Source organism: Castor canadensis, chromosome 3 (genome assembly GCF_047511655.1).
Source record: "Castor canadensis chromosome 3, mCasCan1.hap1v2, whole genome shotgun sequence".
Classification (NCBI taxonomy): Eukaryota; Metazoa; Chordata; class Mammalia; order Rodentia; family Castoridae; genus Castor; species Castor canadensis.
In genome coordinates, this window is record NC_133388.1 from 86435968 (window position 1) to 86461607 (window position 25640).

Here is a 25640-nt window from a genome sequence, read left to right on the forward strand (position 1 = left end):
ACTGGTGATGTGGCTAGAACATATGAATTCTGAGGACACAAACATTCAGACCATGGTAGAAGGCTACACTCTATTATAGGTGGTTAAGAAGGTCCTCAGATATTTGGACTGAAATTTAAAAGGGTGCTGTAGCTCGTGCCAGTAATCCTAGCTATTCAGGAGGCAGAGATCAGGAGGATCGAGGTTCAAAAACAGCCCGGGCAAATAGTTCCGCAAGAAGACCCTCTCTTGAAAAAACCCTTCACAAAAATAGGGCTGATGGAATGTCTTCAAGGTGAAGTCCCTAAGATCAAGCCCCAGTACCACAAAAAAAAAAAAAAAAAAAAAAGGAAAGGACTTGGATTTGACAGGGACAGAAAGGAGGAAATAGGACTGGAGGTGTGACTCAAGCAGTAGTGTGCCTGCTTTGCAAGAGTTCAAACCTCAGTCCCACCAAAAAAAAAAAAAGGAGGAAATAATGCAGAGCCTGAAATTATGACAATGACACCAATGACAATGGTATGCACAGAGAACAGTAAGTGCTTTCCGGTGCTGGGGATCAAACAAGAGCTTGGCACATGCTAGGCAAGTACTCATCATTGAGCTACACCCTCAACCTAGCAAGTGCATTTTTGGGGTTTTTTTTTTTTTTTGATGGGACTGGGGTTTGAACTCAGGGCTTCACACCTGCAAAGCAGGTGCTCTACAGCTTGAGTCATACCTCTAGTACATTTTGCTATTGCTATTTTGGAGATAGGGTCTCTCAGACTATTTGCCTGAGCTGGCCTCAAACTGTAATCCTGTGGATCTCAGCCTCCCAAGTCATTAGGATTACAGATGTGAATCACTGGCATCCGGCACAAGTGTTTACCTTAAACACCCAGGAGCCAGTGGAGTGGCTCAAGCAGTAAGAGCACTTGCCATCAAGTGTGAGGTCTGAGTTCAAACCCCAGTGCCACCTAAAACAAAACTCTCGGGAAATAAAGGACAGCTATGAAAACCCATAGTTAATATCATAATCAGTGAAAGACTTATCAGAAATAAGATTTGCTTTAGTTTCTCTTGTTCAACCCTATACTGGAGGTTCTAGCTAGGAAAATGAAGAAAATGAAATAAAAGGCACCCAGAATGGAAAGGAAGAAGTAAAACTCCGTGTTAGCACACATGACATCTTAGAATCCTAAGAAACACACACACACAGACCCCTACTAAAAATAAGTTCACCTACTGCTAAACTTGTGGGGTACAAGAACAGTATAAAAATTATACTTCTATACAATAGCAAGGAACAATCTGAAAATGAAATTAAGAATTCTATAACAGTGAAACCCAAAATACTTAGGAATAAATTTAGCAAAAAAAGTACAAGATTCGTATACTGAAAATTATGAAATTATTGGGTGGGAAATGTAGCTCAGTGGTAGTGCTTGCCTTGCTTAGAATGCTGGAGGCTGTGGGTTCAATCCTCAGCACCAAAAAAAGTCAATACTCAAAAGAATAAACGGCTCAAGTGGTAAAGACTTTCCTAGCAAGTGAAAGCCCTGAATACAAACCCAAGTACCACAGGAAAAATAAAAGAGCCAGGAATGGTGGTGCATGCCTACAATCCCAGGTAACTTGGGGAGGTTGAGGCAGGAGCCCAGACAAAGTTAACAAGTTTTTGTCCCAAAAACAAAAGCACAGAGTGCTTTGCTCCCACTTGCCTCCAAGCAGGAGGTCCTATGGGTTCAATTTCCAGTAACACACACCCACACACCCACATCCACAAGAATAAAATCAAGGAAAGCAGCAGAGAGATAAAATTGCAATACTTCCTAAATTGATCAACAGATTCAGTGTAATCGCTATTAAAATCCCAGCTGTTAAGTTTTGCAAAAATTGACAAGCTGATTCTAAAATTCTTATGGAAGTACAAAAAAACCTAGAATAGCCAAACAATCCTTAAGGAGAGCATAATTGGACGATTCGCACTTCTAAAGATTCAAAACACTATAAAGCTATAGCAGTAAAGGCAGGGGAGCCCTGCCATTAAAAAAAAAGATTAATGGAATACAATTGAGAGTCCAGAGATACTGTCAACCGGTTCCCAAACAGGGCACCAAAACCACTTATTGTCAAGAGCAGTTTTTTAAAGTAAGAAGTCAACTGGATCCACATGCAAAAGCAGCTGGCTCACACCATATGCAATTTTTCTTGGCAGTACAGGGGTTTGATCTCAGGGCCTTGCTTGCCAGGCAGGCACTCTAACACTTGAGCCATGCCCCTGCCCTTTTTTGCTTTCATTATTTTCTTCTTTGTGATACTGGGGTTTGAACTCAGGGCCTCAAACTTGCTAGGCAGGAACTCTACCAACTTGAGCCACTCCACCAGACCTTTTTGTATTAGGTATTTTTGAGATAGGGTCTTTCAAACTATTTGCCAGGGCTGGCCTCAAACCTCAATCCTCCTGATCTCTGCCTTCTGAGTAGCTAGGATTATAGGCATGAGCCATTGGTGGGTACCCAGCTTGCTCTGGCTATTTTTCAAATAGGGTCTTGCTTTTACACTTGGGCTGGCCTAGACCATAACACTATTTATGTGTGCCATGATGCCCAGCTTTTATTGGTTGAGATTGGTTCTCTTCAACTTTTTGCCCAGGCTGGCCTAAAATGGCAATCCTTCCAATCTCCACCTCCTGAGTAGATAGGACTATAGGAGTGAGCCAAAAATTAATTTTAAATGGATCAAAGAACTAAATATAGGAGCCCAAACTATAAAACTTTTAGGAGAAAGCAAGGCACAGTGACACATGCTTATAGTTCCAATTTACTCAGGAAGCTGAGGAAAGATAGCTGACAGGCACTAGCAAGTTCAGGAAAAAGGAACACTGCTGTTGTTACTGCCTTATCCAGGAAAGGCAACCCCAAAGTGAACTAACATCTTTTGAGCTCCTATTTAATGGCAGCCACTGAGAGTCACACAAGGCACAATCTGTGCCCTCAAGGAGCTTGTGAGTTAATGGGGAAATAAGTAGAGGCAGGATGATTTGTCCTGACCCAAGATTCAAGAAAGGCTTCATGGCTATGGTAGCTGGATTACATTTGAAGGATGTATATGAGTTTGATCTAGAAGTTGAGATGCCCATCGCAGGCTAGCTACAAGAACAGCATGAGCTATACATGACTCAACTGGAGTGCACAATACACCAGATGTAGGGCAGATGTGACAAGAAAATTGGGTTAGGATCAAACTGCGAAATGCCTGAGCTCATTTGAATTCAGACTTTGTACTAACTAATGGCATCACAGGGCCTTTTAGGCAACAAGAGCAAATGAAGAGTTGCTCAAGCAGTCAAAGTAGGAATGGAGAGAATGAACATGGTTTAAGAACTGAAAATGAAGACCAGAAAAGGTTTAAAAACCATTCACCCACAGGCTGGAGGAATGGCTCAAATAGTAAAGGACCTGCAATGTCCTGAGTTCAAACCTGTTTTGGAAAAAAAAGAAAAAAGAAAAAAAAAAATTTACCTTCCAAGATCCAAATCTTCAGGGATCACTTAGAAGCAGCCATTTAGTGCCCCCTAGTGGATACATAAGACCTCCCAGCATTAATAGTTCACTTAAATGTGTCACATTCTTCTAACAAAGCTAACTTGACCCAGCCACTTGCTAATTCCCCTCTGCAAATTTCCAGATTACCACACTATAACGTATGCAAATACAGATCTATACAAGAGGGAGCACAGTGACCAAATGCTACAATATGTTAGTCCGTATTGTAGAATTGAGAATACAATGTAACTTGAGAAATAGGTTAAGGTTTCATGGATATAAGCCACTTTTCAAACCTAAGATTTTTGAAGAAAGGAGCAACTAGAGGTTGGGTGTTTGTGGCTCACACCTATAATCCTAGCTATTCAGGAAGCAAAGATCAGGAAGGTCACAGTTCAAAGCCAGCCCTGGTGTAATAGTTCAGGAGACCCTTTCTCTAAAAAACCCATCACAAAATATTGCTGGTGGAGTGGCTCATGGTGTAAACCCTGAGTAGTTCAAACCCTAATACCAAAAGAAAAACAAACAAAAAAAAACCTTAATGAAAAATAATTAAAGCAAAAAGGGCTGGTGGTGTGGCTCAAGTGATGAAGTGCTTGCCCTGAGTTCAAACCCTTCTACACACACACATATATATTCTGAGACATGAATGATAAAATAAAATGTTAAAATATTAAGAAATCCTGTAGGTAATGTAAAATCTATTAAGGCTTGCATCGGGGAGTAATGATGCCCAAGAATCTTAAAACCAACCTAATATTAAAACATAAAGATAGCCAAGTAACTACAGAGCAAAACTTAAAACAAAGCCAGTTGTGAAGTCCTAATTAATGGAATGACCCAAGATAAATCAGCTAAACCTATTAAGTGATCACATAAGCACTTTCTGAGCCTACATGGAGGTAGGGAGGCTACCCAGGCCCCAATCCAAGAATACAGGGTTCATTTGCACGCAAGTTGTATCAAGGACATACACACAATGCTGTTATCATTCTAATCTATTCTGGCAGCACTGGGACTTAAACTCAGGGCCTCACCCTTGCTAGGCAGGGGCTCTACCACTTGGGCCACTCCACCATCCCTAATCTATTCTTTTACTAACTGAACACATAATGTTCCTGCTACTTGCAACTTAATTCCTACTCCTTAACTTACAACTTCGCTCCTAAAAACACCAGTACTTCCACAAAGTAGAATAGCCATCTGCAACCTAAAAGAGAATATGCAGATAAATGATCTTTACACCCAAAAGGCCAGAACAATTTTTATTTTCAAAAACAACTTTATTCATGACATATATTTAAAAAAAATTCCCAACCCCTGGAAATGAGCTAAAAAAAATAAACAAAATCCACCTCCCACCTCCCTGTTCCCACTTCCTCCCATTCCCTCCAAATAAAAGGGAAAAAAAGGCAAAGGAAAAAAACAAAACAAAAAACTGAAAGAAAAAAAAAAAAAAACCAAAAAACAAAAAAACACCCCAAAACCCCCCAAAACAAGGTAGTGCATTTCCCCAGGGGGAAGGGGAATTTACACTGGAGCCGCTGGGAGCGGATCGGAGATCTTCCGGCTACAGAAACCTGCAAAGAAAGACACTCAAAACAGAAAAAGAAACACAAAAGGAAACAAAACAGATCACCAGGCAATCTGGAGGGCAGGGAGCCCAAGAGAGGGGTGGGGTGGGCGATAGACCAGTAGGACAGGAGCAGGCAGGAGGGGACTGCGAGAGGCAGGGAAAAGTTGGAGGGAAGGTAACAAGCAGAACAGTTTGGTGTCCTTCCAGAGCCCTGGGTAAAAAAAAAACCCTCCTACCACCCATGCCCACCTACCCTTGAGCAGCCCCCAAGGGGGTGAAGGGGGGGCAGGGAAACACAGGGAGCAGCTTGCGTAGTTGAGGCGTGTCCATGGCGAATCCCCAGTGAATGAGCAGCCCCTGCCCCACTCCCTGGGCCTTCCCCTACTCCCCAAAGCAGGTCCCTCCTCAGCAGTTAGTTATGGGATTCTCCCCCCTTCCACAGTATATCTTTTTTTTTAAAAATATTTTTTTTTCCATCAAGGTCATCTTCTGTTTTTCTTTTTTTTTTTTTAATTCTTTTTTTTTTTCCTTCTTTCCTCTTTTTTTCCTCTCTCTCCTCCTAATACACATTTTTTTAGTAAGGGGAATACCATGATGTCGCTCTAGCCCGGCCCCTGGAAGAAAGAAGGAGAGTTAAGTGTTAACATGATCACTAGACAGTTCAGTACAAGACCCTCCCCGTGGGCCCTTGCCCCAGTTACTGTGAAGGGAAGGGGCAAAAGAAGTTTTCAAGTACTCTAGAACTGACTCCACAATCCCAGAAATAGCAGCACACCTGGCAAATGGGGTAAGGGAGGTAATGGGGAACATAACTTTGCCAAATAGTGGCAATAAAGAAGTGCATCTTAGATACAGGAGCAAGGAAAAAAGACCTGTTATGTATTCAGTTTTCAGTTCTTCACAGCTCTTAAAACATATCTTATGAAAAGCCAAGATTTATATGCCTAACCCATCTATTTAAATATAGAGATGCAGAGAGACAAGTAAAAGCAACATGGGCACCACACTAGGCCCAGTGAGAAAGTTAACCTTGCAAAAGAACTGGCTTAATTAAAAAGTAAATTATCTCAAAATCCTCCCCCAGCCTCTGGTATTCTTCCAAGGGAGGCTCAAACTTCCCACCCCTCCCCAACGCTGGAAAAAGTAGCAAAGTAGCAAAGTCCCAGCAGAGCTTTCACTGCCCTGAGGCACTGTTCTCCCTAGTTCTGTCTAAACAGCTTCACTGCCACCAATTCCAAAGGGGAAAAAAAAGGCTGAAAGGAGGAAAGATCTCTCAGAACAAATCAGCCCATATCACCAATTTCTGCTCCAGAAAAGATGAAACTGGTCTCCTGACCTGGCCTGCAGCTACCTTCCTCACCCTGCACAGGCAGGAGACCAAGTCCCTGGAGACCAAGGGAATGGGAAGGGTGGAGGGTCCTCAGATCAGGAGAGAATGAAGCACACAGGGATCATGGGACGCGGGGAAGAGGAGCAGCCCATCTATCCTGACCTGTAGACGCGACCCCGGGGCCTGCTGTTAAAACCACTGTAGAATCGAGAACGGGAACTGTTGTAGTTGGTAGTCCGGGCACGGTAGCGGGCACGTGGGAAACCCCGGTCTGTTGTGCTGATGCCTGGTCTGTTGGTTCGTTTGGGGATCACCTAAGAGTAAGAGATATACAAGAGAAAGCCTTAGAGACAATCTGGAGAGTCTGAATAGCATCAGAATAGCCAGGCCCTGGGCTTACCTTGATTTGTCTTCCTCTAAAAAGGGACTCATCTAAGGCCAGGGAAGTCCTCACTGACTCTTTGTCTGAGAACTCTATGTATGCAAACCTGAAAGAGTAATTGTCACTTTGCCTCTTGAGTTTACAAACAGCTCATAGCTTAAACACAAATTAGACATGCTTTGCTGGAATACAACGTGTTCACATTTTTAATTAATTTTTTAATGTCCAAAATCAGATTGGGTGCATTCAGGGTGGTATAACTATTATTTAATTTTTAAATGGAAGGTTTTAATCAAAATTTCCAGCAACTCTTGGAAGATTATACAGACTGTACAAGGCCTTGATTTCCATTTGGCTTCAATCAACCAGAAGCTGCCCTCCCCTCTAGTTCATGATCCCACCCACACCGAGCCTTCCATTTTATTATCTGGTCTCTGAAGGCATTTACACACAATCCCCAATACATAAACACTAATACCATGCACTAGCAAAGACCACTTGTTTTGACAGCAAGTAATTACTGCTCAATAGAAAATGTTGCTGGGTACAAGTGGCTCACTCCTACTTGGGAGGCTAAAATCAGAAGGATCAAAGTTCAAGGCCAGCCGGGGCAAATACTTTAACCGCATCTCCAAAATAACAATAACAAAATAGACTGGAGGTGTACCTCAAACAGCAGAGTGCCTACTTTGCAAATACGAAGCCCTGAATTCAAACCCCAGACCCACCAAAAAAAAAAAGTAAATTATCATTGGGAATGTAACTCAGTGAGAGCACTTTAACATGCACATAGCCCCAAGTTCAATCCCCAGCACCAGAAACACACACACACACACACACACACACAAACAAAAATATCCCAGCAACTTACTTGTTTTTAAATTGTGATTAAAATGATCAGGACTTAATCACCTACTCACCCTTTGGGATGGCCGCTAAATTTGTCACAGAGTATGGTAACACGGTTGACTGAACCACAGCCATGAAAGTGAGCTTCCAGCTCTTCTGCTGTTGCACCATAATCCACCTGAGAAGGGGGACAATTCACAGGTACTAGACAAATTCCTGTCTCAACAGGTAGCCTGCCTAGCCTGTGGTCTGAACCATATATATATATACACCAAGGCACATGGTATATGTACAAGAACATACCTTGGTTCTCTATGGATCTTCCAACCCCTTCTTCCAATGAAAGACTGATCACTTCATTATCTTTTACCTCCCCTGAATCCCTGCCCTCACACACCCAAAATGTTCCCTAGAGATGTTCCCTTCAAATTAAGTGACTCCCCAAAATAAGATGGTCCTCCAACCAGATTCAAAGCCTTAATACATACATTGCCAACATAGATGGAACGGGCATCAGCCTCCATCTTCTCCTCAATAGACATGATCACTGGGCCAGCTTTGAAGAAAAAAAAAAAATTTTTGCAATAAGCATGTTTTGTGGGGGAGGAGCGAGGGTGGTTAAAAAAGACTATTAATACAGATGGGGTGAATTTGATTAAAGTACCCTACATACATGTTGTAAATATCACAGGGAAACCAGTTTGCACAATTTAGTCTAACAAAAAACCAAAAAGTACATTTTCTACTCAATATACACACTTCCACCACCACCACTGTATCGTAAACTCAATGAACAAAGATTTTTTTGTCTGTTCTGTTCTCTACTGTACCCATTATCTAGAACACAGTAGGTTCTCAGTAAGTATTTGAAAAATTAAGAAAGGAATAAATTAACATATCCTTAAAAAATCATAGAAACAGTATAGGAATTCCTCCCCCCTTATATCAAATCCTTATCGATCAGCTTTGGTTGAAATGCCTCAAACAGTGAACAAAAGTAAACGGGCTGGGATCTGACATTTCTAGATTAAAGAAGCCCCTTGCAGCCAAGCAGTTTCTCTTAGGAGTTCTAAGGGATGTCGAACTGAAAAAAAAAAAAATTATTAGACTTGAAGGTCAAATGCCAGCTGGCAACCTCCACAAGAGTATAGGCCGACTAAGAACAAAGAGAAAGACATTTATAAAAGGACAAAGAGAGGCACAAGACTACCACCACCAAAACACAGCTTCTGTCTCACAAAGGTCAGTGGAACACACAATGGACTATGACCAAAGCACCTGCCTAGTAATTGCTCAGACAAGCAGCTCCAAGGGCCCCAGCATCTAATGCCATATTCCCCGTGTTCCCCATCACCCTTCCAACCCCAGGCCCGGGGCTGCGCGTGCAACCGCCAGCTTACTCACCATTGCCTGGAGGTGGACTCATATTCATCTGCTTCTCTACCTCGTTCTGTAACTCCTTTAGCTTCTCAGCTTCCTCCTCCATCTCCCTGACTCGAGCTTTGATCGCTTCCAGCTCCTACAAGGAGTGGGGAGGACCATGCAGAAGAGCTTAGGAGGAACCAACGCAGGAGCTGTGCAGTTCTCAGTCGGCGCCCACCCAGCCATGCTCGGCCATTTCCCCCGTCCCACGTGAGGGTCGTGATGCTAAGAAATGCAAGTTACCTTCTCTAGAACAAAATCCTACGCACCCATGACGCCCGATCAACCCGGCCGGGCCCGGGTGGCGACCCAGGTCCCGTCCCCGGCCCGGCCCCAGCCACGTTATTCCCCGCCCAACCCCACCCCCACCCCACCCCCGCCTGCGTCCCGCTCGCCCGAGCTCGGGGCCTCCCGTAACCCGGCCTGCTCGCTCGTCTGCCTTCCCTCACCGGGTCCTCAATGGCGCCGTCCCCGGGGTCACTCTCGACCAGTCCCGGCTCTTCCTCCTCCTCTTGGCTGCCGGGGGCTCCCGAGCCAGGCCCAGGGCCCGGAGCTCCCGGGGGGGCGCGGGGCCGGGGCGGCTCCTCTTCGGGCTCGGGCTCCGGCTCGGGCTCCAGCAGCAGCTCCCCAGGCTCCAGTTCCTCGGACTCCAGGCCGTTCCCGTAGTCCCCTGCGCCCCCCGGGGCCCCCTCCCCGGCCTCCCCACCGGCCCCGGGCACAAGATGGCGCCGCCGCCCCGGCCCGGAGCCCCGACCGCCCGCAGCCCCCGCTGCCGCTGCCGCCGCCGCCGCCGCCGCCATCGCCGCTCAGACTGGGGCCCGCCGCCCAGCGATTGGAGAGCTGCGCCGGCCACACCGAGGATTCATTAGTCAAGTAGCCTGCCCGTCACCCCGAGCTAGAACTCCATTGGGGAATATTACTTGGCAATCAAATGAGACCCCACCTCTAGGGCGGAGCACTGCGCCAAATTCTCAAATCCCGGTAGGGGAAGTCTACCTGTCAATCAGCACACGCCCCACCTCCTCTCGAGTCTTTAGGTAACAATACGGCCACGCTGTGACGACATTCCCGTTTCTCCCCTCCCTACGGGCGGGCCCACGAAATATAGGACGCTCCGTGATTGGTCCTTGACTAGGCGACTGGAAAAGACCAGTCTTCCGATCTCCTGACCGCAGTGGCCCTGTCTCAGATGCCGATTGGCTTGCGAGATTCGAAGGGCTGACACCCGTTGCATGACAGGTGAACCTTGCCCCCGAACTGGTCTCGAAGCTAGGGAAGCCCCGAGGTCACATGACTAGCCTCAGTTCTGGGAGTTGGGGGGTGGGAGAGCGCCATCTTGCTACTACTCCTAGCCAACTAACGACCTGTTGGAAGGCAGAGGTCCGAAACGGGGCGGAAATTTCTGGAAACTGGTGTACTGACCAGAAAAGCATCAGTAGGTGGGATGTTGCAGGTAGTGGAGGTTCTGAGTGGAGGAAGTTTACTTTTTCCAACTGGCACTAAACTGGGAAGAATCCTCACTCAGACCTAGTAAGTCATGAGTGTGGTGTCCTGACGTCCTGCATGGGCCTTCTTGCCCTGCTTAGTTTCAGTCTGTTTTCTTCTCTTGCCTAGACCTAATGGGTTTCTCAGCTTCCAATGCCATCATCTCTCCAGTCCCCACTGCTACCAGACTGGTCTCCCTTTCCGGGCCGGGTAGTCTCAAAATTCTTTACTGTGGCTTTAGAAATCCCAGGACTGGGCTGGTGGAGTGGCCCAAGTGGTAGAGTGCCTGGCCTAGCAAGCGTGAGGCCCTGAGTCCAAACCCCAGTGCCGCCAAAAAAAAAAAAAGAAAGAAAAAATGTTTTCACACTCCTCATTCCAGTAAGGGTACCTGGCATACAGACTGTGCCTCTTTACTTGCAGTCTGTCCTTAACCAGACCATTGCAAGCGTCTGGCATCTGCAGAACCTTCCACCAGGCTCCCCTCCTGTCCACTGTGCGCCTAATGGGTTTCTGCTGCGTTTCCTAACTTTTAAGTGGTGAGTACCTGTAGATAAGGGGGTGACTGCTACTTATATTTTTATCTCCTCCGAAAGCAGTATATCTAGCACATAGTATGAGCCCTATCGGATATTTGTGGAAGGAAATTTGCAGTGATTGGCGATCTGGTTGCCACCTTTCATCTTCTGCAATTTCCCAGCTTCCAAGCCCTTTTTCAGACCCCAGAGGAATTTCTCCAGGCAAGTTCTCACCACAGCTCTGCACCCTGAGATATCAATGAGACCTGGCCCTCGTAAAGGCAGGATGCCACATTTTAGTAAAGATCCTAGACATTGATTTAAAAAAATTGCCAGTGCTAAATTTGCAAGAGAGATTTTTGTAGACAGACCAACCTACAGGCTTAAGAGCCAGATTGATATGAACCCAACCAAAACGTTTAAGAAGTACGGTTGAAACAAGAGGATTCGGACAAGAGATACTAAAAAGTCTAAAGCACTCCTTGGATGCGCTCTTCCCCTCACCCCCAATTTTACTTACAATTCCTTACCTCAGTACCTGGGGAAACTGGAGCAGAGTCACAGTCATTTAAAAATGTTGCTGCATATTCATCTGCCATTTCAGCTTCAGTGATCTGCAGAACTAAAGTAGAGCACTGAAGACAAGCTCTAAATGACTGCATTCCCTGGAAGAAAGGTCTTTTATACTGATCTTAATCTAATCAAGATTTGAGTGGTTTAGGGCTGGTGTAGTGACTCAAGTGGCAGAGCACCTGCGTGGAAAGCATGTAGGCCCTGAGTTCAAACTTCCAGTACCGCCAAAAAAAAAAAAAAAAACAAGACTTCAGTGGTTTGCTGGTACCTAATTTAAGCAAGGCACCTAAAGGAAAAAAAAATTTTTTTTTTTGGTCTTTTTTTGGTACTGGGAATCAAACCCAGAGCCTCACACATGCTAGGCAAGCGCTGAAGAGCTGTACCACTGAGCTACATCCCAGCCCAAACGTAATTTTTTTTAAAAATGCCTTTGAACCTTATTTTTATTAAGCACTTGATTTTGTAACACACTATTCCTTTTATATTTTCTTGTTGAACTCCCTCCTATGAATAACCCTATTAAGTGAATACTTCCAAAACTGCAACTTTCCCCCATCACCTTTGGTTTTTGAGGCAGGGTCTCACTATATATCCCAGGCTGGCCTCAAACTAGAGTCTCCTATCTCAGTCTCCTGAGTTCTGTGATCACCAGACCAAACAAACCATAACCTTTTTTAGGAGAAAAAAAAAAAGAGTTAAGCGACTTTAGGGCTGGAGGCATGGCTCAAGCGGTAGAGTATCTGCCTAGCAAGCACAAAGATCTGAATTCAAAACCTAGTAGGACAAAAAAAAAAGAATAGTGACTTTGCTCAAGTCACAGGAAATCTAAAGCCAGACTCTGATAACTCATAGCTGAAATCCTAGCTACTCAGGAGGTAGGACAAAGATCAGGAGGGTGGCTGTTCAGAGCCAGCCCCAGGCAAATAGTTCACAGACCCTATTTTGAAAAATCCCATTACAAAAAAAAAAGTGCTGGCGGAGTGGCTCAAGCGGTAAGATACCTGCCTAGCAGTGAAGCCCTGAGTTCAAACCCCAGTGCCACCAAAAAAACTTAACATTAAAACTATAATGCCTGCTTTAACACAAAAATTATATATATATATATATATAAAATGCTAATGTGTATGAGATATATATAAATTATATGATACTAACTGAAAATTCCAACAATAGACAAAAGTATAGGCAAACTATAATTATATCCAAAGATTATTTTGTATCTAATAAGGGGTTTCACATAAGGTGTGGTAATGTACAAAAATAATGTCAGCCACTTGTAATCAGAGCACTTTGGAGGCTGAGGCAAAGATCTCAAGTGTGAGGCCAGCCTCTGTTACATAGTGAGATCCTATCTCAAAAACAAAGCAAAAAATGTTGAGATTTTTTAACCTAGCAATCCTATTTCTTATAATTTGCTCTAAAGTAGTCTAAAAAGTAAAGAAGTTTATCAAAGTGAAAAAATGCTTGTGATATAGTAAGCAGAGTTGCAGCATACAAAATTGTATGTGTAATATGATCATAAAATAAGCAAAGCTTACTGGAAAGAAATATGCCTAAAAAAAGAATTTTTTTTTTTTGCAGTACTAGAGTTTGAACTCAGGGCCTATACCTTGAGTCACTCTACCACCCTTTTTTTTGTGATGGGTTTTTTTGAGATAGGATCTCTCGAACTGTTTGTCGGGACCGGCTTTGAACCTCGATCCTCCTGATCTCTACCTCCTGAGTAGTTAGGATTACAGGCATGAGTCACAGGCGCCCTGCTCGCTGCTTTTTTTCTTGCTCTTCTTCATTTTTATTTAGTTTGGTGTTGGTATGAACTCAGGGCATCACGCTTGCTAGGCAGGTGCTCTACCGCTTCTTTTTATGTGTTGGGTATTTTCGAGATAGGGTCTCTTGAACTCTTTAGTTAGGATTACAGGTGTGAGCCACTGGTGCCTGGCTTATTTTTTGTTTTGTTTTGTTTTGTTTTTTGGTGATACTCTGGTTTGCGTGCAAGGCAGTGGCTCTAAGGTTTGAGCCACACCTCCAACCCCAGAGAAATTTTTTTGGAGGGTGGGACTACAGTTTGAACTCAGGGCAAAGCAGGCGCTCTAACACTTGAGCTACACCTCCAATCCCCTAAATGCGAATAGCTTTCCTTGGGCATAAAATTAGGATTAATTTTCTTCTTTAAAACTTGCTGTTCTACAATTTTTCCACAGTCATCACATTTTAAAAAAGTAAGTCATTCCAACTTCTGGACTTCAACATGCATGACTATTTTATCAAAAATAAATAAATTTAAAAGGATATTTGGTGACTTGTAAAATCCTTCCCCATTAGACTATAAATGGTATATTTGTATTCTCTGCCTGTCACTGCACTCTATAAATTCTGACTTATTTGATATCTTGCTTGCTGTTGATGTAGAGAATATTGAAGAGCGTTTTCCTCTGGGAATGAATCTTTTAAGAATTAGTATGCAATGTTATAAGATCATCCATTTTGAGTACAGTTCTCCTTAAATTATACCCTACAGAGGACAATGAAATTTTGGAAAAACTGAAACTCCAATAGTATGCTCAAGAACAAGGAAAAATGTGTTAATAGTGGGAGTTGAAGTATCCCTATTATTATTATTTTTGGGGAGGGGGGGCAGTACTGGGGTTTCAACTCAGAGCCTAACCCTTGGTAGGCAGGCACTATACCACTTGAGCCACTTCACCAGCCTTTTTTTGTGTTAGGTATTTTTGAGATAGGGTCTCTTGAACTCTTTGCCAGCAGCTGGCTGGCTGATCTCTAACTCCTGAGTAGCTAGGATTACAGGCATGAGCCACTGGCACTTGGCCTTATTCCTATTTTTAATACCTGACTTGAAATTTTCACAAGCTATAATAATCTGTGATCTAGAACTACATTGTTTAATATGATAGCCAGTAGTCGTATGTAGCTATTGAGCATTTGACATGTGCCGAAAGTATAATTTCATGCTGAATTTTGAAGTGTGAAAAAAGAATGTAGAATAACTGATAATTGTTTATTATGTTAAAATATTTTAAATAAACTGAGCTAAATAAAAAATTAAAATTTTAGTTTTACCTGTTTATTTTTTCCTTTTCCTTTTTTTTTTTTCTTTGAGACAGTGTTTCTGTACAGAGCTCAGGATGGCCTCAAACTCAAGATTCTCCTGACTCAGCTTCCAGAATGCTGGGACTACAGGCTCACACAACTGTGCCCAGCCTGTTTTTGCATTTTTAATGAGAAAATATACAACACCTGTGACTTGCATTATAACTCATTAGACAGTGCTGACACAGGACTTTGGAACCTTTATCATTTACTTACCTCCATTTTAGAACAGATCCCAACTATCTTCTCTCGGGGTCTGTTTATAACAACTCCCTTGGTCTGCCCTGGCATAAAAGCGGGGTGACCAGTTAAATATGAAGGAGCCCCCACAGAGGTGGGGCTGCTTAATTTCCATTCTGATTGGTTAATGTTTTTAAAACTCTGTATCTTGTTTTAGTATACTGGATCAGCTATTTATGTTCATTACCAAAAAACCAGAAAATACTAACAGCAATAAGAACAAAATAAAACCACTCTCAAAATCTACCACCCAGAAATAGTCACTAATATATTGACATATGGAGCTTTGAGTGTTCCTGGAATTTTTAACATATAAATATATAAACACACACATATATTTTAGCAAAATGGGATCATACTGTACATACTGTTTTCTCACCAATACTCTTTTTTTACCCAGTAAATACAGGAACATCTTTCCTTGTCAATAAATTTATTATTCCAATTTTATTTTTCATGGTTTTACTCAAAAACCACCTTGAGGGTTTCCCTGAGCACTCAATTTATAATTGAAATATCTCTACCTATTTCCATCCTCCTTCAAGTATTTTCCTTTAGAGTATTTGTTACCTTCTAAAATATTTATGAAATGTATTGTTTTACATTCTCTCACTAGAATGTAAGCAGTATGCAGAGATCTGTGTCTGTCTATTCACTTTACTTCAGCACCCAAAATTATGCTAGCACACAGAAGATGCTTGGATATTTGCTCCAGGAGAGAAAGATGAATGAAAACACCTATATAGTATTCCATTATGTCACGTTTTCTGGTTGAGTTTTATTATTTATTTGTTCATTTGTTTATTGCAGTGCTGGGGATGGAACCCAGGGCTTTACACATGCTAGGCAAGTGCTCTAACCCTGGACCACACCCCTAGCCCCTCTGTTCAGTTTTAACTTTTATATATATATATATATATATATATATATTTTTTTTTTTTTTTTTTTTTTTTTTTTTTCCTGTATCCACATTTAAGACAGGTTTTTTGTTTGTTGTTTATGTTACTGGAGTTTGAACTCGGGCCTGCACCTTGAGCCTCCATCAGCATGTTTTATTGGCCCAGGCTGTTAAGGCAGCTTTTTTTTTCAAAGTATCTCCATTGAAACAGAGTATCTAGAATTCATCCATTTGCCAGAGACTGTAACTAAATATTGCCCAGCTTTATCAAACGTGCCATTTGGAGAAAAGCATTTGTCTAAAGGAAAAGCACTGCATCTGTCCCTTTGGATAGGTATAAGCCCTATACTAAATCAGACCATCATAACATAGCATATTTGAGCTAAATCATGATAAGCCTGATAGAACAATCTTAAGACCTACTTTCTAAATTACTATTTTCTACAGGAAACTGGTATAGAGAACTTAATAACATATTCGTTGTTAGGAGGTGTATAGAGAATGGCGTCTACTGTTAGGTGTCATCTCAGAAAAGCCACAAAACTTTTTGCCCTTTTTGAGTAATGGGTAAGCTTTTACAAATAATAAGAGGTCTGTGAATCTGATCATGTTTGTTTTTGTTGTTGTTGTTTTTTGGCAATACTGGGGTTTGAACTCAGGCCTTCACACTTGCTAGGCAGGTGCTCTATTACTTGAGTCACTCCAGCAGCCCCTGATTGTGTTTTCTAATTTGCTTTTACTGCCAAGAAGCTCAAAGCTAAATTCATAGCCTAGCTTTGATATTTGGATTTTTTTTTTTTTTTTCCTTTTTTTCCGGTGCTGGGGACCGAACTCAGGGCCTTACACTTGCCAGGCAAGCGCTCTTCCACTGAGCTAAATCCCCAACCCTGCTTTGATATTTGGAAATACTAATTAGGGGTTGGGGATTTAGCTCAGTGGAAGAGCACTTGCCTGGCAACTGCAAGGCCCTGAGTTCGGTCCCCAGCACCGGAAAAAAAAAAAAAAAAGGAAAAAATAGAAAAAAAAAAAGCAAAAAACAGAGATGGAAATACTAATTATAAAGTGCTTTTTTTTGGAGGGGGGGGGATGTCTCACTATGTATACCCAGGTTGGTCTTGAACTCAAAATCCTTCAGCCTCAATTTCCCCAATGCTCTAAATTTTTCTATAGGGAGAGACTGGAAAAGCAGGCAGCACTGGGTTCCTCTAAAATTATATTTCTCACAATTTAACACATAAACCCAAATATCAATTTATTATACTGGATTACAGAAGGATTAGAAATTTCCACTTGAAGTTAGGATCACTATTCTGTCTGACATGATTTTGACGTGATCCTAGACTAGAAGTACAGGGGTCTTGGCTGAAAAATCCTGGCAATTCCATCCAGTTTAGCAGTTTGCATTAAAATGGCTGAAACCAAGTATCTGGGGTGGAGGGAAACCCTGCAAAGAAGCAGGGGCTCTGTTTTTGCCAGGCCTATTTTAAATCTGAAGTAGGCATCAGGGAGGAATGCTCATTATCACACACTTCTGACTAGAGACTGAATTGCAACTGGGGAGTAGATTTCACATAAAAATTTTTGTTTTTTTGTTTGTGGCAGACCCAAAGAACCATATACCTTTACCATCTTGGGGCTTGGGTTGGGAGAGATGGAGTTCTTGGCCAGGGACAAGGTGGAACAACATTGAATTTTTTATTTTTCTTTTAATTTCAACTCTTTTCCACATCCCTCTAGCTCTAATTGCTACTCTTAGCAAGGTCATGAGTTGATGTTCTGACTCCAGGCTACACAGTATAGAAGTCACAAAACCCTGTTCAGTCCTTCTCATTAAACTTTTGGGTTTTATTTATTTTTTTGAATATGACCGTTACATATTACACAAAAATAAAAGTCAAATGAACTTGGTATTTATAAATTATTAAATAAAAATACAGGAATATATATTTATATTTATAGAGCTTTTCCTTTTCTTCTAAACTAACCAAATCTGTTCTCCTGCCGTTTTATGATTTAAAAAAGTATAATAGTGTATGTATGCCCTAGAATAAGTGGGGAGTGGGATTCATAATTGCAGGACTGAGTTGCCCTACTTCTGCTCCTTCCTTGGCCTAACCAAAGTCCCTCCCTTTGGGCTCTGAAGAGCAAGAAACATCCTCTCCACCTATTTATCATTTAAAAATGGCAAGTATATTTATTTCTCTCATTTAAAAAAATGAAGTGATTTAAAAATTGGGAGCCATACTCGGCCTTCTTGGCCAAGAGCTAATCCCAAGGAACTATATGGCTCTAGAAGAGAGTCCCTAGTTTTCCCTGACAAAAGAGTCTCTGGGGTTTCCATTGCCCCTTGACTAAGAAGGGCAGAACAGGTCAAAACTGCCCACTGTATAGTCCCATCTAAGCTAAGCATCTGGGAATTCCTTTCAGAAAACAGCCTCTCCTTCCAGCCAGGTGTGAAGGCCTCAGCGCAGGGCTGCTCCTGTTTGCTGAAGGGCCCCAGGAATGCTAACTGGATAGACATTCTGTGGTGGAGGGTAGGGTGAAGAGTCCACCCTGAACCTGGGGGAGCTGATGGTCTAGTCAGTGGTTTTCCAACATTTTTCAGCAGTAAACCCCTTAATGCAAATAAAATCTTACCCTGGACCCCGATATGTACGACAGCTACAAGGGGAGTTCTGTTTGAGGGCAAGTTGCCCAGTCTGCTCAGCACCCCCAACCCCTTTCATCTCTCCAAAGACTCCTGAGGCATCCCCTAGGACACTTCTGGGCTCTGCCAAGCAGTTTGAAAACCACTGGCCTAGTTTGTCCTGAGCAAGTCAGAGACCACCCTCACACCCACCCCAACTGTTCGCCACAGATTGGCTCTGAGTTGCTAGTATCAGCACTCACAACAGATCAAGTGGTGCATGCAGTCTACCACCTCCCCATAAATACCATTAAAAAGTGCAGCCCGCTCTCAAAAGCAGAAAGTCTGGACTAAACACCTGAGGCCAATTTGGTCCCACATTCTAGCAAGCACAACTATGATGCCACATTCTAGGACCAAGCGAAAATCTCCAAGAAGAGTCAACCATGGTCTAGCTAAGCTGATCAGTGCTCAGGATCATAGGCAGGGCTCTAGAGCACTGTGAATTAAGTCAGCATTGGAGAGCAGCAATTTTAGCACCCTGGAAAGTGCAGCAGTGAGGTCTGGCTCAGGGCATGCATTTGGAATGAACAATTTCTCCCTCAAAAGAAAAAGTCTGGATTTGTTCTAGAGGACTGTTGAGTTCTAAAGTTCAAGTCCTCAGACTCTGCAGTGCAGACAAATAACACCATGCAAACAGTGTGGCTTCAGATGAAACAAATGCTTCTAGGTCATGGTAGATACTCTAGAACCCATACACCTGGCCCCTGATAAAGCAGCACCAAAGCCCACGACACAGAATAGGCCAGTAATAGAACACCTGTCACCATCACCCCCGTGGGGCTCAGAACTGTAATGGTCCTCTCAAGCCATCAACAGTCTCACCGAGACACAGTGCAGGACCCAGACTCTATTCTACATCAGCATTTATGTCCAAATCCACAAAGGAAAATTAGAGCCCCAATTTAGAGTTTAAATTTAGGTACAGAGGTTCCAGAAGTAGGCAACACTTTGGGCACCCCGTGCCCTAGTGGGAGGGGAGGGTGGCAGGTAGGTCCAGCTACCAATGCCTAGACCCACCCAGGCTCCACAGCCCTGCCCTACGTGAGCTTAGGAGGCAGCAGCATGTGGGAGACACACACCAAAAGGGGACCATGAAGAAACAAGGCCAGCTGCAGGACTGCTCTCCTCTCCAAAGCCCTGCCAAGGACTTTCCATAGAGAAGTGTCAGAGCCTTCTATCTAGATACAATGTTTCTCCCTCAGCCTTGAGGTATCAGGACAAGGGGAGGGGGCCGAAAGGGGAGGAGGGACAGAGAACAGTCCCTGTTGTTCTTGCCACTGCAAGAAGGAATGTTTTCTCCTTGAAGAATCCCACCACCAGATTAGACAAACAGCCCAGCATGCACAGGGGCACGTGTTCACATGCACACATGTCCAAGCAGCCCTCAGCCACTGCCACCTCTCCCATTCACCTAATCACCACGCTTCCATTTCAAAGGGATGTGCCTTCTAGGTTCCCCAGATCCCACTTATCCAACTCCTGATGCAAGTTCACCTTCCTCAGGGCTGCAAACCAAGTTCCAAGTAGTTTCATGTGCCCACACCTACAGTTATGATCCCTCCCACCTCCCCTTAAACCTTGGAATGACTCCATCTCCTGGGCCTCTGTCCTTAAAACATTCCCCAATGTCTCCAGCTCACTTTTTCAGCCACCTGCCTGGCATTCTCAGCTCCCTCACATATTACCTTTCTCATACCCTTCCCTGTTCCATGCTCATCCACTCACCCCACTTCTTCCAAGGGCATTCTCTGTTCTGTCCCTGCTCTCCTGGCCCCTAGCCACACCTAGCCCCACCTGGCCCTGGACTTTCTCACTTGCTAGCAAAAAAGGCCCCTACAGTTACCAGGGCCCCCAGTGCCACAGCCCCCGTCAGCACTGTCCTCACTGATGCCCAGTTCCCCTCCCGCAGGCGCCGCGCCTCCTCCAGGGCCCCGTCCCCGTACAGAGCTGTGAACTCCGCCTGTGGGAGAGAAGGGAAGTAGAGAAAGAAGGAGAAAGGGATATCAGGAGAGGAAGGAGTGGAGAGAAGAGGAGAGGAAGAGTTCCAGTTCCATCCACTGTGATCACTACCCCACACCCAGCTGATCCTCCCCACCTCCCATGCCTCATGCCATTTCCCTGCAGGCACTCCTTAGGTACCGTGCATAATACTGTGTATTCTGTCCTCTGCTTGGGACCACTAGCCTAGCCCATCCAGTGATTACTGTAGGCAGTCTTGGAGTACAGAGATGAAAGTGATGCTCACCGGCCCCTCAGTCTGATTCTATCTACACAGGGGCACTTAGCCCCAGTGCCTCCTCCCCAGCATAGCTGCCCCAGCCTCCAATCAGAGCTCCCATTTCCCCCTGGAGACCAGCTTTGCAGGGGGATGTACAGAGCAGCAATTGAGAAGCTTCTTACCCAGCCCCCACTGCTGTGGATCCAGTCGGCTAGGCGTGTCTCCAGGTAGGCCACCATCCACTCCTGTACTTGTCCCACCAGTGGTTCCATCTCTTTGTTGATGCTCTCAGCACACAGGGCAGCCCCAAAGACAAAGAAGGCCACAAGACGGCCCCAGTTGGGGCCCCCTTGGAAAAGTTCATCAGAGACCTGGGTGAAGCGTTGCTGGGCTGAGCCTGGGGTCACATGTAGCTGAGCCGCCAGATCAGAGAATGTGCGCCGGAAGCGGGTCTCAAACTCATCTCCAGCTGCCCGCATGGCTTGGTGTAACGGGTCAGCAGCTGGGCCCTCTCCAGGGCCAGCTCCACAGACATAACCCTTCTGCCTCAGCTTATAGCCTACAAAGTCAGCCACCAGAGCCCGTGTGTCTGGGGCTGAGGCTGGGGTCGCCATCCGGGCAGCTGAAGGGGGCAAGGAAGAAAGACTGGCATGAATATATGGAATATACGGACAGAGATTTAGAAGGGTCATTTCTGGTTTGTCCAATCCAGTGAGACAGGACTGGGGAGGGACCAGCAAGAACAGGGGATTTAAGTCATGGAGATCCAGAACAGGAAGGACTGGCTACTAACTTTGTAATATGCCAAATTAAATGTAAAGCAAGGAAATTTTATTTTTAGAATACTTTAGAGCTTTTCCTAATAATCTAACACCAGCTCTATCACACACACACACACACACACACACTCTCTTTCTCTCTCTCTCTCTCTCCCAATATACACCTTTTTGGCTACAGGAAGAGTCTTAGGACCTCCCCAAAAATAAGATGTGGAGATTTTGGCAGAGGCATAAGATAGGGAGGAGACAGGCTGAAGAGAAATGTGGAAGAAGCCAAGGGTTGCACCGGACAGAGAAAGGAAGGGACACTCACCCAGCCTGGATGGCAGCTCTTAGGACCCAGTGCTGGTGGCAAGGAGCCCCCAGCTGGGGCCTTTCATCCTCCCGGCCAGCGTGGAGCCCTGGAAAGGGAAGAGAGATCAGAACTAGGTGGAGGAGGCCAGGGATCAGGATCTGGCCTGGGAAGGACTGGGATTGCAGCTCCTGGGTGTTAAGACCCTACCCCCAACGCTCTACCAGCTGTGTGGCCGAATCCATGTTTAATGACTGTCCTTCTGGGAAACCCAGGGCCAAGGGCTTCCAGTCGACACCATCTCTACTCCCAGCTCCCCCTCAGTGCAGCCCAAAGGCCCAGCTCCTCCCTTACCCCCACCCTCAGCCGGTCTCCAACCCCGCCCGCCAACCAGGTTAGGGATCTCACGGGTCAGGCCGCTGCCGCTGCCGGGATCCGGCTGTTTCCTGGTGCAGGAGCTGGGAGGGAGGGAGAAAGGGAGGAAGGGAGGGAAGGAAGGAGGGAGGAGGGGGGGCAGGAGGGAGGGCCTGGCGCCGGGTGATGATGGGGCCCAGAGATGCGTCCAGAGAGAGGGGCGGGGCTGGGACGCAGGCCTTGGAAGGGCCACAACTGGGGAAGAGAGGGCTGCTGAAGGTAAAGAAGGGCTGGGCAGAGAGCACCTTGGGCTGGGCTGGGCTGCTGAGTCTCTGAGACTGCTCAGAGGAGCACCCTGGGCCTCAGAACATCCTGGAGCAAATTCAGCACTTCCGGAAGCTCTCTGATGTTCATGCACTTGTTGATCTTTTCCAACCCTGGATTATGTGCCTGGAAAAGAGCAGTTCCCACCATGCTGAGAACTGCCTGCCAGGTGCCTTATCCTTGTGGGACTAGCAGAGACATCAAACACAGGAACAACAAGCGATTCCTATCCTCTTTTCCCCCAGGACCTTTAGTGCAGTGGTCTTCTCCTGGGCTGAGACTTCAGCCAGGCATCAGGATGGAAGGACTTGGATTGCTAGCAGTTTCTGCAGGTACTTCATCATCTTTTGTAATCAGATTGATTATCTTTTAATTGTTTTACCCAACACACAAACTAATCTACACAGTAAAGAGGCACAAAGGAACAAAATACAAGTTTGAAGTCACACACAGATGCACACACCCAATTCCACCTCCCTCCCTACAAGTTGCCAGTGCTAAGGTTAATGTTTATCTTACAGATTGCATGTATCTATTACTTATACACGGCAATATATTTATACAGGGCAGTTCCCAGGACATGAAGCAGTCTGACTACAACAGATCCACATGAATGCACTTACAAGCATTCTGACCAGTCCCCCTCTGGGCTCCTGGCAATACCTTCAGCTCCATGTGGAGAGTTCTAGTCAAAGGCCAGAGAGACAACCCAGTTCTCCTTTCCTTTGGTTCTTTCTTTGGTCCTTTCCTTTGGTTCTTTTCCTTTGTTTCTACCTCCAGTCTAAGCCTTGGTGCTTCCATCTGCCCTTATGATCACTAGAGAAGCCAAGTCTTTTCTGTAATAATAGTAACAACTTAACACATTGCTAGGGCTTATTAGGTGCTAAATGCTTTCTTTTTTCTCTCTCTTTCCTTTGCTTCCCTTTCCCTTCCTTTCCTTCCCTCCTTCCTTCCTTTCCTTCTTTCTGTCTTTCCATATTTTTGTGACAAGTTTTCACTGTGTAGCCCAGGCTGGCCTCAAACTCACGACATCCTCCTGCCACTGGCTCCCTAGTACTGGGATTATAGATGTGGGCCACTATGCGCAGCAAGTTTTGTGTTGACAGTGTTACCTCAAGATCACCTCTTCCTTTCTGCTAGTAAATGTTATTTTCATGGTTTATGAATCCATACTGAGTAATTTGAACAGACAGCCTTTTTGGCTATGTCCTTTCAACCATCCTCATTTCTTCTTGCTCTTGACCTGATCATTTCAGCAGCCACCAGCAAGGTTGTCCCTTTTTTAGAGACAAAACTAGTCTAGGCTTTTTTTGCAATCCTGGTTTATTACTTGAAGTAAATATGCTTTGTTCTTGGGAGGCAGAGATCGGGAGGATCATGGTTCACAGCCAGCCTGGGCAATTAGTTTGCAGGACCTCATCTCCAAAATAACCAGAGCAAAATGGACTGGAGGTGTGGTTCAAACAGTGGAGTGCTCACTTTGCAAGCATGAAGCTCTGAGTTCAAACCCTAGTTCCACCAAAAAAAAAAAAAAAATATATATATATATATAAAGCTTTGTTTTTTACTTCAAGTAAATGTCTTATAAGAGCTAAATATATTTCTGTCTGCCCTTTTATTTATAAGCTTAAGAGCTTTAAGAGCTGCAGCGGAATTTAATGTATGCTTGTGTCTTCATGGCCAACATTGACTGAATCAATCAACACTTCTGGCCAGTTATTGAGTAGTCCCAGTCAGTCACTTGATGATTACTGCAGTAGCTGCTTTAGAAATAAAGACTGATTTGGAATAAAAGTGTCAGTATGAGCAGCCAGAAGAACAGAGATGTTGGGTCAGCACCACTTGTGCCTGGTCCAAAGCTATATACTTCAAGGATCTTCTCAGACCAACATCACAGAGCCAAGGGCCAAGGGATCGCAGCTCAATCTATAGATAAGGCAACCTAAGGCCACAGATACTGACCTTAAACTTCATCTATTTTACTTCAATAACATGTTATTTTACCAAGTTTAAAGATCTTTTTAATTTTTTTGGCAGCACTGGGGCTTGAACTCATGACCTCATACCTGCTACACAGGCCATCTACTGCTTGAGCCACTCTACCAGACCTTATTGATTCCTTTAAACTACTTCCTATAAATTTTAGTGTATGATTAATTACTTTATGTCCATGTATTTTATATGTATGCATGAAATAAGAAAATAAATAAAATCCAACATGACTTTAAAAATGAGTCCTGGCTAAACCACATTGCTGTGAAAATGCAAACAGGAATAGTATATGTCTCACCATTTATTTTCAATTTAGACTTTTTCAGTTAAGCTATCCTACTGTTTTAATTTTAGAGACTTTGAGGCTGGAAGTGTGGCTCAAGTGGTAGAGTGCCTGACTAGCAAGCACAAGGCCCTGAGTTCAAACCCCTATACCACCACCAAAAAGAATTCATTTCTACTCTGATATTTTCCATTTTAAGTTAGATTTTAATACTATCATTTAATTAATGTTACCATTATCATCAAATGTGTTAATATAATCATAATCATTAAATGTATGAGCATGAACTCTAGAGCTGGACTGCTGAGGTTCTAATCCCATGGCCCCAATTATTAACTGTGACCCCTGACAAGAGTCCTGTCCCCCTCTCACTTCCTATTTTCTCACTTTTAACATAGGTATAATAGTCCCTATTCCTATCATGGCTGTATTTCATGAATTAATATTTGTAAACCCTTACAACAGTATTTAGCAGATTGTAAGTGCTAGAAAGACCAAGAGGGGAGTTGGAAAAAAACTAAAAACACTTCATATGTCTTTTTCACTAATATAGAAAAATAATGAAAGTAGAAAGTCCTGTGCCCTTCTTGGAAGCGCTCACTGGAACTAGAAACCAACAGCCAGAGCTCCAAGTTATGTGCTTGTTTCACTCAATAACTTGAAGACCTATTATGTACTAAAACTGATCACAAATGAGACACACTTCCTGCCTCCTCAAGAGTTTACAGTTGGAGCTGGGGTGGTGGCTCACACCTGTATTCCTAGCTACTTGGAGGCTGAGATCAGAGGGATTTTGGGTCAGGCCAATGAGAGCAAAATAAC

The 25640-nt window shown here is 44.2% G+C and overlaps 1 protein-coding gene and 1 long non-coding RNA gene across 6 annotated transcripts; one reads left to right on the forward strand and one right to left on the reverse strand.

Annotated features, from left to right (window-relative positions):
• Positions 1-4771: 4771 nt before the first annotated feature.
• On the reverse strand, positions 4772-24036 carry LOC109697773 (bcl-2-like protein 2). 5 transcript variants are annotated; one of them, XM_020181612.2, is made up of 7 exons: positions 9518-9883; positions 9051-9165; positions 8135-8202; positions 7718-7824; positions 6816-6903; positions 6578-6729; positions 4772-5699 (listed from the first exon to the last, which is right to left on the reverse strand). In XM_020181612.2, exons 1-7 carry the CDS (start codon positions 9866-9868, stop codon positions 5660-5662), a joined length of 921 nt encoding a protein of 306 aa, XP_020037201.2. In that variant the 5' UTR covers positions 9869-9883; the 3' UTR covers positions 4772-5659. The 5 variants fall into 5 exon arrangements, with proteins under 5 accessions (XP_020037201.2, XP_073924475.1, XP_020037210.1 ...); XM_074068374.1 differs by lacking the exon at positions 9518-9883 and adding an exon at positions 9312-9421; XM_020181621.2 differs by lacking the exons at positions 4772-5699; positions 6578-6729; positions 6816-6903; ... (2 more) ...; positions 9051-9165; positions 9518-9883 and adding exons at positions 17709-20536; positions 20977-21416; positions 21887-21974; positions 22274-24036.
• On the forward strand, positions 22403-24777 carry LOC141421620 (uncharacterized). The gene is made up of 3 exons (XR_012446224.1): positions 22403-22498; positions 22789-22875; positions 24581-24777. It is a non-coding gene; the product is annotated as an uncharacterized lncRNA (long non-coding RNA).
• Positions 24778-25640: the final 863 nt, after the last annotated feature.